Here is a 13,737-nt window from a genome sequence, read left to right as displayed (position 1 = left end):
CTTCGGCCCATAAAGAGACGTTCAAAGCAAAGAACCTGGAATGAAGCACACGACAAGTTAAATGTCGGATTTCGTGTTGAAACTAAAATGTGTGCTGCCATCTATTTACATTTTTGATATCTAGATACTCGTTGGTGAGTTCGCTAAATTATTGCTAGATGGCTGTACAGGTCTCACATCTTGATATCAAACCCACAAAGTTTACTTATAGCTCCGTGATCAAACCAAACAATCTGGAATGAACAGACGACAGGTGAAATGAGAATTTCGACTTACTGAGCTTGGAACTTATATTATAATGTGTGTCGCCATCTATTCACGTTTTTATATTCTGAAACTCGTCAGCAAGTTCATCGCTAGATGGCTGCACCAAACTTGTTCAGTCACTGAAGCTGACTTTAAATTTTCATCAACAGATAGCAGTGGCATTTGATTTGTTCAAATAATTGATTTTATTTTTATTGAAAATCACGTACGTATAAATTAATCTCGAACCATTTCCGAAATATAAGAAAATCATCGCTCTTTTATATAGAGACCCTTACTTCGAGTCAGTATAAGCAGTAAATGCCTGTTTCACCGACAAACTTCTTAGCAACATTTCCCCAATGTCCCGTTATTTTTTATAGAAATATGGTTCTGAGACTCATGAAATTCCAATCGATTTTTGCATTGACCACAATCGATGTGAAGCATTATTTGTCAACACGTACGTAAATGTTAAAAGTTGCTTCCGATCCTAAATTTATTTTAATGACTTGAGAATCTTAGAGAGAATCAAATTGTAGATTTTGTATTGAAATGAATAAAGATGTATGGATTTAATAATCCCGGTAGATTAGTATTATAATCATTATTGTTGTTGTTATTATGGCTGTATGTCGGGCTGATCCCTGTGGTATTATTTGTATCATTTTGACATACATAGCTGTGTTTTACGCTGACTATGCCGTCGTGCAGTGGATGGTATTACCAACGATGTCGTCGAGGTAATTCATCGGAAATTCCACTAAATTTTTTTTTAATATGAATTGTCATTTTTTTCTTTTTTAAATTCAAATTGTGCTAATTTTTTAATCAGAGGCGGATTTATGGTTGTGCTGCCTGTGGGCCACCCATCACATTCTAGTCTAATAGCCCGCAGTTTGACCAAATTGGTCCTTGCGCCGATAAATCCAAATTTACATAGCCAATCATGCCTCAAATTAGACGCCTTAGGTTACAGCCTGCTCCCCCCGGCCCTGTAAATATGCTTCTATATTTTTTGGCTGTTCACATGCTTGCACACTTTCTTGGTCACTCACTGACCTAGCCCCTCCTCTCTATTTAGCTCATTCTCTGTCACTTCTATTCTTACAACCTCTCTAGGTCACTCTTTTGGTCTCTGTGGTGCTCAAACTCTTTGTAGATAATTCTTTTGTCATTCACGTACTTGCAGCCACTATAGGTCACTCTTTTGGTCTTTCACTGGCCTAGTCTGTTCCTCTCTATGTCACTCGGGCTTTCACACTGTTTAGGTTACTCGTTTGATGATTCACTGACCAAGGCACAGGCGGATCCATGGTTTTACAGATTGTGACTTCATTTTTGCTCCAATTCTATTATTCCACAGATTTTCTTGACCAATCATTCCTTTAAATTTGCGACCCCTTCGAACTTGCCGCCCAGTGCTACTTCACCGCACACCAATGCCGACCATATCACTATACCACAATTTACTGCCATTAAGGAGTTGGACTGGAAATGAAGGTGCCATCTCTCAGTGATGGCAAGATGCTCATCTACCATCACGAAGGTTGCCGCCAGGTCCCAGGCTCGATCTGGGGGGAAGAATATAGATAAAGATGTTTTAGGCGAGTACAAATACATGGCATTCATTTCCAATCCAACTTTTTAAGTAATAAATTGGGTATAGCAATACTGCCAGAGTTGGTGTGTGGATGAAGTAGTACTTTACAGGACAGTTTTAATGCTAGAATGCTCGCCACTCCGGGCTGTATTAGCCCCTAATTACTTAATTGAGAAAATCTCTCATATATGATAGTACAGTTGGACCTGCTTATAAAAAACGGATATTGCGAATTTTTACACCTGTCCTGTGAATAATACATAATTATTGTGTATCACTTAAGTGTGTTATTTTGATTACTTATAATGAACACTGATTTCAGCAGATTATGCCTATAATAAATTTTCAACTGGTTTTCAAAAATTTCTTTGTATTCTTATCTAAATCTTCGTATCTGAAAATTTGCCTGTCTACAATATTTAGTTGCAGCTGAAAATGTTCTTTTCCCCCCCCAGAAGACGTTGGTGCATTTTTTGGTATTTTAATGAAAAATCTTCTGTGCTTAGTTTTTTTTATTGTTCTCCATTGATTCTTATTTTGCTTGAAGAAGGTATTGAAAGGAAGAAGAGAAGGGGTATTTATTTTTAAGACCATAACCACTAGTCGCTATATAGTTGGCTTAAAATTGGCAAGTCAAAAATGGACAAAAAATGAGGTATCAAAGAAATTTGGGATTTCAAGGTTTGTTATTCATGATTTTGAAGAGCAAAAAGGAACTGAAGAGAAATTCCAATGGAGAGAAAAGTTTTAATGCTAGAATAGTGAGCTGAACATCTGTAAGAGATTCATGTTGTCAACATCAAGGAGCTCATGTTGATATGAATACAGCTCTTAAGTTATTGGAAAAAAGTGAGAAGGAAATATTGTACATATGTTCCACTGACCAGGACCATACCGAAAGACTTCACATTTGGCATGCTTATTAGGCAAATATGATTTTAGCACAGAATATTCAACATCCAAAATTATATCAAGGAAAAAAAACTAGTAATGATTAACACATTTTTGCTCACCTTACTCTATTATATAAAATTTCAATTAAATTTTAATTTTTTTAAATATACAGAATTAATTATGTGACAATCTATATGTTTTGAAGTACTTATATTATTAAAATATGTGCATGTGCTTGTTAATTATGTTCCTTTTTGTTTTTGCTTAAATGCACCATTTTTCAAACTGGTACAGATGTAATGAAGTTCGTGCATAACAAACAAATTTTCTGGGGTTTTTTTTTTCAATTTCGTTATAAGAGGGGCAGACTTGTACTTTATATAATTTCTCCTCCTTTCTTCTTATTGCAGCCTGTGGGGTGCCTTCAACGTAGTTTGCTTTAACACAGTTGTGTTTCTTCTACTCATGGCCCATGTTAGAGCAGTGTTCTCTGATCCAGGATTAGTTCCTCTGCCGCAAAGTCTCCTTGATTTCTCTGATTTACACAGTGGAATGAGTTCACCTGTCTCAAAAGTAATAATTTTATAATATTTTTATATAGCTGTATGTGTGAGTTTGGCTCCTCAAAATTTTTCTGATAAATATCTGATGTACAATTGAACTCTGCTAATACAAACTAATCAGGATTGGAACCTATTCAGATTGGAAAACATTCTGATTACACGATTAATCTTTTCAACATGATTATTTTTAAAACATTTAATGGTTGGTGTTAGATAAGAGTTACAGACCAAAAATCCTCTTCAACGATAATTGTTGCCCATCTTTCTTGAAGCTATTGCATCATTGAAAAAAAAAAATGTTTGCTGCATATATCGAACTGTTTGATTTCAGATGGTATTAGGAAATCTTTCACAGGTACAGTGCTTATATTTGATGTAGCAATTAACAAATTTCAAATATTAATAGTCAGTTTTTCACAGGTGCTGCCATGGGTGGAGATATGGGGCAGAGCTGACTGATCTAGTGTATATAGTATATATATGAAATCGTGATCATCATGTCCCCCCCCCCAACCTTTCAAGTCTATCTCCTCTCCCCCTATGGCGCTGCACTTACAGTAATGAGATTTTTCTTCCAAAAATTATGGTAAAGTATAATTAGTCATTATGTGACAGACCTCACTTATAAAGGACAATTAAAATAATTGTAATAATAATAATAAAGGATGCTTATTTTTATCTGACAAACTTTATACATTTTCAAGCAAGTAATTCAACATCAGACGTAGTGTTGTTCTGTGTAAACATGGATGCCTTGCATGATTCATACCACTTGTCAACCAGAAAAATTAAGATTGATCCAGTATATACACACACACACGTTTTTTTCTAATTCATCCTACATCAAAGGCTGTTTTTTATTTGATAATAAACACTTTTTATAATTAACTACAGAACTATCATTGATGTACATCTTGTTACATTACACCCCTATGAGAATTATGTTATAAACAAGCCTTTCATTATAACAGACAAGCTTTAGCCCTATTAGTCCAGTGTAATAAGGTTCTACTGCAACTTTAATTAGCATGAATTGTGGCAACCATCTACAAATCTACCCAGAGATAGTGGGTTCGCTTGTGTTCAAGAAGAGGTGGCTCTTTGCTTAGGGTCAAATTCTTTATGTAATTTTTTTTTTAGCTGTTTAGATAAACATGGTTTGAATCGGTGGGATTTCTAGTGTAATTTTTTTCTTGTGAAAAATGGCTTAAAAGCATGAAATGCTAGCCAGATATCATTTGAGAGAGAAGTGGAATTTTTTTGAAATTAAATGTTTTAATGATTGAAGCTAAATATTCATGATTATGTTATTTTAGGATGATTGGACAGTCTGTTCAAGGTGCGAGACGTATAGACCTCCCAGAGCTCATCATTGTAGAATCTGCCAAAGATGTATTCGTAGAATGGATCATCATTGTCCATGGTAAAGTTAAATCATTTATATTGCATAGATTCTGATCCAGCAAACAGCCACCTATTTCAGTACTATACTGTATGTCTACTTAAATATTCACATGTTTGAAATAATCTAAATTCAATTTAAGAAGCCTTTTGTTTTTATGACCTTATGAGATTATTAATCTCAATCGAATTGTGATCAAGTGCGAGTGCATATTTGATTCTTCACTTATTGTGCTTCTAGGATCAATAACTGTGTTGGCGAATTTAATCAAAAGTATTTCATACAGTTTTTAGTCTTTGTTGGTAAGTAATCATATATTTATTTTTTTGCATGTCATATATATAGGCTAATAAATTATATTTAGGCTACAAAATTATATTTAGTCCTATATAACATCAATGTCTCAGGCATAAGCTGCTTGAAAATAATTTTCCCCCGCCCCGAACAAGCTCTTAATGTCCAAGGCCAAAAACATATGCAGTAACAAAAAATGGTTTATTTGTCTCAAAAATGTCTAAAGTAAAACCAAGCAAAGTTTTTTTTATTTCCCTAACACTTTGTTAATTTAACTATGCTAAGGAAACAGTGTTTGTGGAGAATAAATATTAGGCATTTTGGCCAAATTGCCCACTTTTGTCCATGTAGAAATCGGAGACTCAGTAACTACTCATAAGTAGTGTAAAATTCATGAGCTCCAAGAGTGCAGAAATAATGTGAAAATTCAAAAGGAGTTTTAAATTATTATTTTTTTGTGTTCATCAATGTAGAAAAATAAAGTTGACAGTTTTTCTGTCTTTTTTAATAGGCATTGCTAGTGTATATTCTGCAGTGATGGTTATAGTCTCTTGGGTGAAAGACTGCGAAGGCTGCAATAACCAGTTGCTGTTCCGACAGCATCGTGTGTGAGTATCTTTTTTTCCCGTTTTGCATTTTGTATGAAAAAAACAAAAAATAATTTGTTATTTGTTTACTGATTTGAAAAAAAAAAAGCTTTAATCATCATTATTACTTGCTCAAATAGTTTTATTTCATTTTCAGGATACATTCTGTAATATTACTGATAGAAAGTCTACTATTTGGAATATTTGTGGTGGCGATCATGTGTGACCAGGTCAGTTTTTTGTTATTGTGACCATAATAATGGTATGGATCAATGAATAATGGTATTTTTGATGATTTATCCTTGCAACATTTAGATTTTAATTTTTTCAAGTTATTATTTTTTGAATTTCTAAACAAGACTGAAGTATTTATCATATTTGAATGTCATACCGAACGTTTGTGATTAATACTTATTTTATAATCAGGAAAAATCATTGGGACACCATTGAATGATTGAATATAAATTCGTAGAGAAATGGTTAAAATTGTATATATGTGCAAATATTCAAATAAAGTTCTGCATCTCCTAACAGTTAAAATTGACATGTGTAGCACAGGGCCATAAGTAGAAATCAAGATAATTTTTATGGGGCACAAATACAATTTGCTCTCCATTCCACTGTAAAAGTCTATCATTTATGTAACACCCCCTTCCCCCCAAACAAATGAGTTTCCCCTGTGAATTTTTTTTATTGTACACTTAAATTTGTATTCACTTATTGACATGATTCCCCCAATAATTTGAATTAAATATCTGAAAAACATCTTGCTTTATTAGTTTCAGGCAATTTTAACAGATGAGACAGCTGTTGAGCAGCTGCAAAAGAAAGGACCTCACAGGCCAAGGAAGCCCAAAATGGCTCTCTTGAGTGAAGTGTTTGGAAGAGGTAAATGTGTTTATTTTTTTAATTTAAAAATGAAGGTTCAATCATGTGATTATGGTACGACATTCCATATTTGCTTATTTCTGTGCTCAGATGGCAAAATATAACAAGTCACTTTTTCAAAATTTCACGAGGGCAAATTTGTAAACAATGTTTTGCAAAAATGTGATACTGTGGCTTTTGACTTATTGGCAATTTGCCTCTGTTGGTCCCTCATAAACTGAAAGAGATGAACAAAATTTAGTCACCTTCTAAAATTTTGATGAACGAGACACCAGAATGCGAGCAACTCAATTTTTTTGGGAAAAGTGACTTGAGACATTTTGCCATCTGACCACAGATTTATGCTATGAGGCTTTTTGAATAGACATCATAATCATCATCAGCATCACTTTGAGGGACAAACACAGGATGATCCCCATAGAAATCAATGTTATTGCTGATTTCACTGTATAAATGCAGCAATTCAGTAGGGGTTTTCCTCGCCACATCAATAATTTTAAAAATTGAATTGAATTCTTGCTTTTTGAAATATTGAGTTGACTCAGAGATATGAAGCCCAGAAAATTAAATATTAAATAATTAGTCAGACCTACTTTTGAGTTTGCTATTCATGTAATAACATTGATTTCAACTTTTAATTTATATCTTCTCAAGCATGAAAATTAATGTCCCCGTATTGTCTTATAATATCCTACTTCATCAATCCATATAGTTTAGGATGTTTTGAAATTAATTATGGGCCCATAAATTACATTGAAGAAATTCTACAGCTTTAATCAAGCATTTTTTGATGCAAAAACAGACAGATTGATAACTTGAACTTCAAGAAAATTTTCAAAATATCTAGCAGCCATCAAAAAGAAGAAAAAAAAAGATTCATTTTTGGGTTTCTTTTATTTAGATTTGTGTCATTCAGGAGTCGCTCAGGATGTCACCATATTGGTTATCTTGTCTACGGTTTGCATGTCCCTCAAAGAAAGAGGGAAATATTACATGATCCAAAAGCCTCATTGTAAAAATGTATATTTAGTAAACTTTCAACCATCCAGAAATAATTATGAGTATTATAAACAAAAATCTAGGAAAAATAAAAGTGAGAGATAGTAGTAAAAATGTGATGCTTCTTTTTTCTTCTTCCATTTGTAGAACAGCAATAGTCAGGTTTTATTGTTGCTTATTCGCACCAAGTTCTTGTAGAACTTCTGAAATTAGTTTTTAACCTTGCTTTTATTCGATTTCCCCACGGGTAACATTATATGAGATCTGACTTCATTTCTAATATATCAGATGGCCTGATATAAACTATGATTTGTTTTTCTGTGAACTCTCATCACTCTGTCCATGCTACTCAAGAGCTTAGCAAATCACACGATTACAAGTCGAGTGGTGTAGATACACTTATGTCATTTTGATAAAATAACTCTTTCAGTTCTTATATTCCTTTTTCTTTAATAATTGTAGGAACACCTCTTCTATGGATATTTCCATGCCAGGGTGCACCAAGAAACTTTGAAAATCTAGCATCTTATGAAGTATGACAAATTTCTTCCGAATTCTAATCTCAAAAAAAGTATCTCCTGCCATTAATAACATCCACCTCTCACTAGCGATATATTTATCATCTCATTTAATTTTTTTTCCACTCATGGTTTTTTTTCATTGTGTAGCTATGTTAAAAAAACCAAAGTACTTTTATACATGTGTACTGGAGTAATAAGCAGATATTATAAACTTGTTGCTTAGAAACTTATTTTTATATTTTTTATGCTTTAAACAAAAACCAATCTGTAAGGTTCCATACTGAAATTAATGAGCAAGAATTAAAAAATATATATATATTTTTTATTAATGTTAGAAAATAAAAAGAATGTGATCTTATTCTTCAGCATTTTCTTTGCTTCTCAACATGGTCTCAATTTTATTGTACACATTGGCATGACCATTTTGCAAGTTTCAAAATATCTTCTCAGTAGAATTCCATATCAGCTTCTCAAAGGCAGTTCCTTACGATTATCATTATTAAGGGTGTCTTAGAACTCTGCACTAATATGAGAAGAAGGATAGTATGTATCAAGATTAACAATTTTTCTAATGGAACCTAGGGATGCTGATAACTTTTTTTAAATGGTATGTTAACATGGAATTTAATCCACTGGCATCAAAATATGGAGAAAAAATTTCCTTAAGTAACCATGAGTATAATTAATAACCAGGAAAAAATATCCCCCCCCCCTACATGCCATTATACCATTAGAGCAGTCTAGACAAATTCCAGGTGACAGGTCACCATGGCGACTAAAAAATTGGTATTGGCACCAGAAATTTACTATTCCTGATCATTAAATTGAAGTCTAGGGAAATGTTTCAGAATTTTTATCTGTACATCCACTAACATAGAAAGGGGTCACTATGTCCTAGAAAAGTAAAACTAAAGTTATTTAAAGCTGTTTTTCTTGAAAAAAAAATTCCTCAACTCCTCAGAAAGTTGGTTGGTGCCTAAAATTTTTTTTTTGATTTGTCATACTTTGCATTAGAGATGAAAAGAGATATTTTTTCCATTCTCAAATGCTTGTGACCGGAAGGAAGAATTTTTTCTCCTTCTCTCACTGGGCAAAAAATTTTCCTATGATGTCAGAAAAATGCCAAGTCAGGATGTGGGATGATCCACGTATCCGCCAAATAAGTGAGTTGTGACCCTGGGTTCCATTGCAAAAATTATTTGTTTTGAAGTGTGCTATCACTCCTTTAATTTTAGCCTTAGGATTCTGAGACACACTATATATTAAAATTTGATTTTTATTCATTCGAAATGATCAGCACAGACGTTTATTTCCCACATTTCTGGGGATCATCTCTACCGATCGAGGTGACTCTAGATTTATTACCCCCACTTAATTGAGGCTTTACTGTAAATACTGATGCATAAAAAGTTCTTCCTCCTTAATTTTAGTACGGCCTACATAATTGAGTTTCTGTACACATTTCATCATCTCTCTCCAATGCATTTCATCTCATACAAGTTCATTAAATTATTGTACATTCCATATGTAAAAACATTTACACAGATATTTAATTTTTTTATTACAAATTTGTGATTTAGTTTAATTTCAATCATTATTTTGAATTTGATTAGTTTTTATGAACTATTATCAAATATGTGTATTTGTGTATGCTTTAATCAATACTAATATGTTGTCTTAATTTTGACAATACCATGGTTGTTGTTTTCTTCATTATTACCATTTTTATTCATTCATCATTTTACAAAATTTAATCAATGTAGAGTTTCGTTTTTTCCATTTAAAGGACTACTTAATATCCCTTTTGTTATTGTGCTTCCCTATTTCGAATGTCCATTAGTGTATTATTGCAATGAAAAACAGAAAATAGCTTCCACAAGACTGAATTTGAAATTTCAACTGATAAAAAAATTTCGATGCGGCAGAACCATTTTCATTTCTACTTATGTTTGACAAAATTTTCATTGCATTTTGAATGAACTTTTAAAAATACTAAATATTTTTTCAATAACACTTAGTTCTTCAAACGGCAGCCCATTAGTGGTTGGCTGAAGTTGGGTTTTATGGGAATCTTTTTTTCAGTCACCTAGTTGGGCATTTAGCCTGTTGTGGCTTTAGTGCTTGTATGAATGTGAGTCAAGCTACCTGTCAAAAAGTCTTGTCACAGAGAGCAACATACCTACAATGGTACAAATATTTAATCATCACACTCAGTGTTCACAAATATGCATCTAGATACCTGATTCACACATTAAAATTCAATTTTACACCTCCAAATTTTAGGTAATTATTTTTTTTTTAACAGTTTATGTATAGCTATGTTCTCATTAAAAAACCATCTTTTTTTACAAAACTACCCCTTAAAATTTTTGAGTGGAGTAAAATTACTCAAAATTCAGATTAATTTTATTATTTTCAATTAAAATTATTATTTTGGATAATACTGATCATCACACTTCACTTATAGTTTGAAAAACAGATGGCAGCACTAAAAATTCATGCACAACACTAAATATGCAATTAGACTCAGTTGCACATGCACACTTCCAGCACAACTCATTCAGTAATAAATTGCCTATGACAATAGACCGGAGTTATGTTCAGTTTGAAAGAAAGGGGAAAAAGTATAGTTTTATCCAACACGAGCAAATTACATGCCATATCCTCATTTGGGGCATTTTATGTAAAAGTGTCTAGGATTTCCTCCATGTCCACTATCTCAGCTAATGTCTCATGGTCTGCTATAATTTCCCAACTTTATCTCTCAAACGGTATAAGTAAACCTCGTAAGCGAATTCTGATAAGGTTGCTAATCCAAATCGGTGGACAGAATAAGTGACACCCTGTATAAGTGGCTTCTATGAGTAATTTAATTATGTTTTGAAATTGGTTGCCTTTTAGGTGTTTATGGTTTAAAAAAAAATTATCTGTGGGAAATTATACAGAGAAAAAATCCAAATACCAATAAAAAGGCTACAACTGGCAAACTGCCCTTGGGGTGGCTGAAAAAAAAGGTCCATAAAAATGTGGATGTAATTGTGGTATCATGAGAAAGGTTCTTTAGTATTATGCCTGAAGTGAGCAAGAATTTCTACCTCAAAATTAGTTCTCAAAATTGTCATTATGCCTGTTGTAAACACACAAGTGAGATTTCTCATATTGTTTTTCTTTTGGATGGTATTTAGGAGTGATAAGTATATTCAGACGGGTTTTTTCTAAAACCTGAGTTTGAAAACTTATTATTGTACTCATTCATCATACTTTTATTGCTTTTGTACTAAGACTGCATAACCTGCTATGAAAACCACTCCCAAAGAAATGAAAAGGATAAACACATGTAATAAACTTTTCATTCTAGAATGAAACGATGAGTGAAATGTAAATTGAATTTGAATCATGATCCTATATCAAGTCTGTAATGAGCTTTTCTTGAATCTTTCTTTGTGAAAACATTGGTGTAATTTATTTGTGATATTGTAAAATAACGAGATGAAATATATTTATTACATACAAAATGCGATAGACATAAAAAGGTTAGTGAGAGAAAATCATTTCTGTTTATTAAAAATTAGTTATCCACTGTATTTCTCTACTAATTGTATTTTTGTGCACACCACTGAAATCGCAGCATGTTTCAGTGCCTTTAAAATTGAGAATTGTTAAAAGTTGAATCTGATATAAATTTACCTTCATGCATTTTTTTTCCTTTTAAATTTGGTTTGGCATAAGAAAATATATTGAGCATGCTTCCTCATACTTCATTTTCCAATTATGGTAAGTGTTTTACTAAAAACTTATTTTAAAAATTATATTATAGTCAGGGTTCCAACTAGTTGGTTCGCCAGCCGGGGCAAGCGTGAATTTTGGTGCCGCCTCTGGTCAAGCGCCCGGAACACTAGACCTGCCTGCTTTCCCTAGTTGCAGCCATGATTACAGTGCACGCCGCTTAATGTGATCTCATATGGAATCTTGGTTTCTGATAGCAATAATCTATTGATATATAGTGAAACCAACGATACTTGATATAACGATAAATCCCACTATAACAATATTTTTTCTAAACAAGTCTTGTTTGGAAACTCTAATGTACTCTACTCTAATGTTTAACTGCTGCCTCTTGATATAACAGTAATCCCTCTACAACAATATTTTTGGTCTGCAGAGAATTATTATATGGAGGTTTACTGTATGTGAAACAAACCCAAAAGCAAACTACTATATCTCCTGTTTCATGTGAAAAACAGTACAGTTCCATTTTTTGCACAAATCTTGTTGAAAAATGTTCTATCTCATTTTTTTACCCCATAATGTTCTGAAAACAAACTTTTTTGTATCGAGCTAAAATCCTGCCTTTTTTTATTCTGCAATTGCAAGGAATTGTAATCGGCATTAAAAAGTTCTATTCTAATATTTTTAAATGTACGGTATGTTCTATATATACCCGGAGGAAGTCTTTCGGTCAAGGAACTGTGAATCTTGGCAGTCAACTGAAAATGACAGAACTAAAGGAACGAGGACTTCATTTTTTTTTTACCTTTACATTTGCTTCGACTGTAGGAAGTCAATTGCAAAAACAGTTCTACAAGCACACAGATCATAGTAAATGCTTCAACCCGATTAGGACATTGTGAACTGAGTACGGAAATGGTCATCAATACAAGAGGAGTACACCTTCTGACCTCCTACATAGCATTATACATTGATAATGATAACTTATAGGGAAAAATGAGACTGGTTCAACATTAGCTTTAAAAAAAAACTGTGGATGAGGAAGATAATATAAACAAAGTTTTTCTCATGTTATGGGTAAACATTTGGTCAGTCTGTGCTTTGCGAAAGTGATAACAATACAACAATACCCAGATGGGTAATTAACATTATCCATGATTCTAATAAGCGGCGTCTACTGTATATTCAGTATTTAATCCTTTTTACTGTAAATTTACAGCCTTTTGCATAAAAAAAAAATTAATACTGATTATCTTAGGAATAGATTACTTAATATATCTGAAGACTTTTTTAAATATATTTTTCTCTTCCGAAAAAAATCAGTTTTTCTTAGCAGTAAAATCCAACTATTCATTGAATCATAACAATTCCATTTCAATTCTCATGTTACGGGTTTCATTAATACCATATTGTTAGTTTTTTTGTCTTTTTGTGAGCCTCAGATCAACTAAAAGTTGCTTTTATACTAACAAATTGTTTTCCTCATGTTCACATGATGCCTTTCATGATTCATGTTGCATATCCTCATTCTAAAGTGACTTTGAGGTGCATACATTCATCTAACATATATCAATGATTACAAAAAATATATATGAATTGTCACAAAATGTTGAGGAAAAAAAACAAGTGAACGATCGAATCAATGTTATTAGCTTGAAATTGATAACAAATGGTTTTACTCATCAATATTACGGTGTTATGTAAATAAATATGTGTTTTTGATGGAATTATAGCTGTTGTTTGTAGATAAATTATTAAGTTTTATTTTGATTTATGCAGTTTTGTTCAATTTAGTGAATGTATGTGTTTTGTTCCCCCCCCCCCCAATCACATTAGAGCATAGTGTAGAGGAGTATGCTATGTTTGTATAATTATGCATCTGTATTGTACTTGATAGATGTGGTAAACATTTCCTTAGCAAGAATTATAGGAACTGTTTTTTGTAATTTAGTGGATGAATGTTTTTCCTTTTCATTTTCATGTCTGTACTTTTTGCGCAAAAATATTTGAA

General features: G+C 32.6%; 1 protein-coding gene across 2 annotated transcripts; it reads left to right on the top strand.

The window, feature by feature from the left end:
• Positions 1-678: 678 nt before the first annotated feature.
• On the top strand, positions 679-12,086 carry Dnz1 (DNZDHHC/NEW1 zinc finger protein 11). 2 transcript variants are annotated; one of them, XM_089243662.1, is made up of 9 exons: positions 754-989; positions 3,154-3,316; positions 4,623-4,729; positions 4,949-5,010; positions 5,514-5,610; positions 5,747-5,819; positions 6,369-6,477; positions 7,939-8,009; positions 11,815-12,086. In XM_089243662.1, the coding sequence occupies exons 1-9, from the start codon at positions 871-873 to the stop codon at positions 11,950-11,952; spliced, it is 939 nt and encodes a 312-aa protein (XP_089099788.1). In that variant the 5' UTR covers positions 754-870; the 3' UTR covers positions 11,953-12,086. The 2 variants fall into 2 exon arrangements, with proteins under 2 accessions (XP_089099789.1, XP_089099788.1); XM_089243663.1 differs by lacking the exon at positions 11,815-12,086 and having other exon boundaries at positions 679-989; positions 7,939-8,895.
• Positions 12,087-13,737: the final 1,651 nt, after the last annotated feature.

The sequence above is a fragment of the Pholcus phalangioides genome, unplaced genomic scaffold, assembly GCF_987345545.1.
Source record: "Pholcus phalangioides strain wild (caught in Gottingen) unplaced genomic scaffold, Ppha-v1.0 ptg000015l_1, whole genome shotgun sequence".
In the NCBI taxonomy this organism is placed as follows: Eukaryota; Metazoa; Arthropoda; class Arachnida; order Araneae; family Pholcidae; genus Pholcus; species Pholcus phalangioides.
Note: the sequence above shows the minus strand (reverse complement) of the source record. Positions and strands in the feature narration are given on the sequence as shown.

Coding starts and splice junctions, on each gene's coding strand:
- Dnz1 (XM_089243662.1), top strand. CDS start 871: ATGGCTGTATGTCGGGCTGATCCCTGTGGTATTATTTGTATCATTTTG. Junction 4,730..4,948: donor ATGGATCATCATTGTCCATG/GTAAAGTTAAAT, acceptor TTGTGCTTCTAG/GATCAATAACTGTGTTGGCG. Junction 5,611..5,746: donor CTGTTCCGACAGCATCGTGT/GTGAGTATCTTT, acceptor TTTCATTTTCAG/GATACATTCTGTAATATTAC.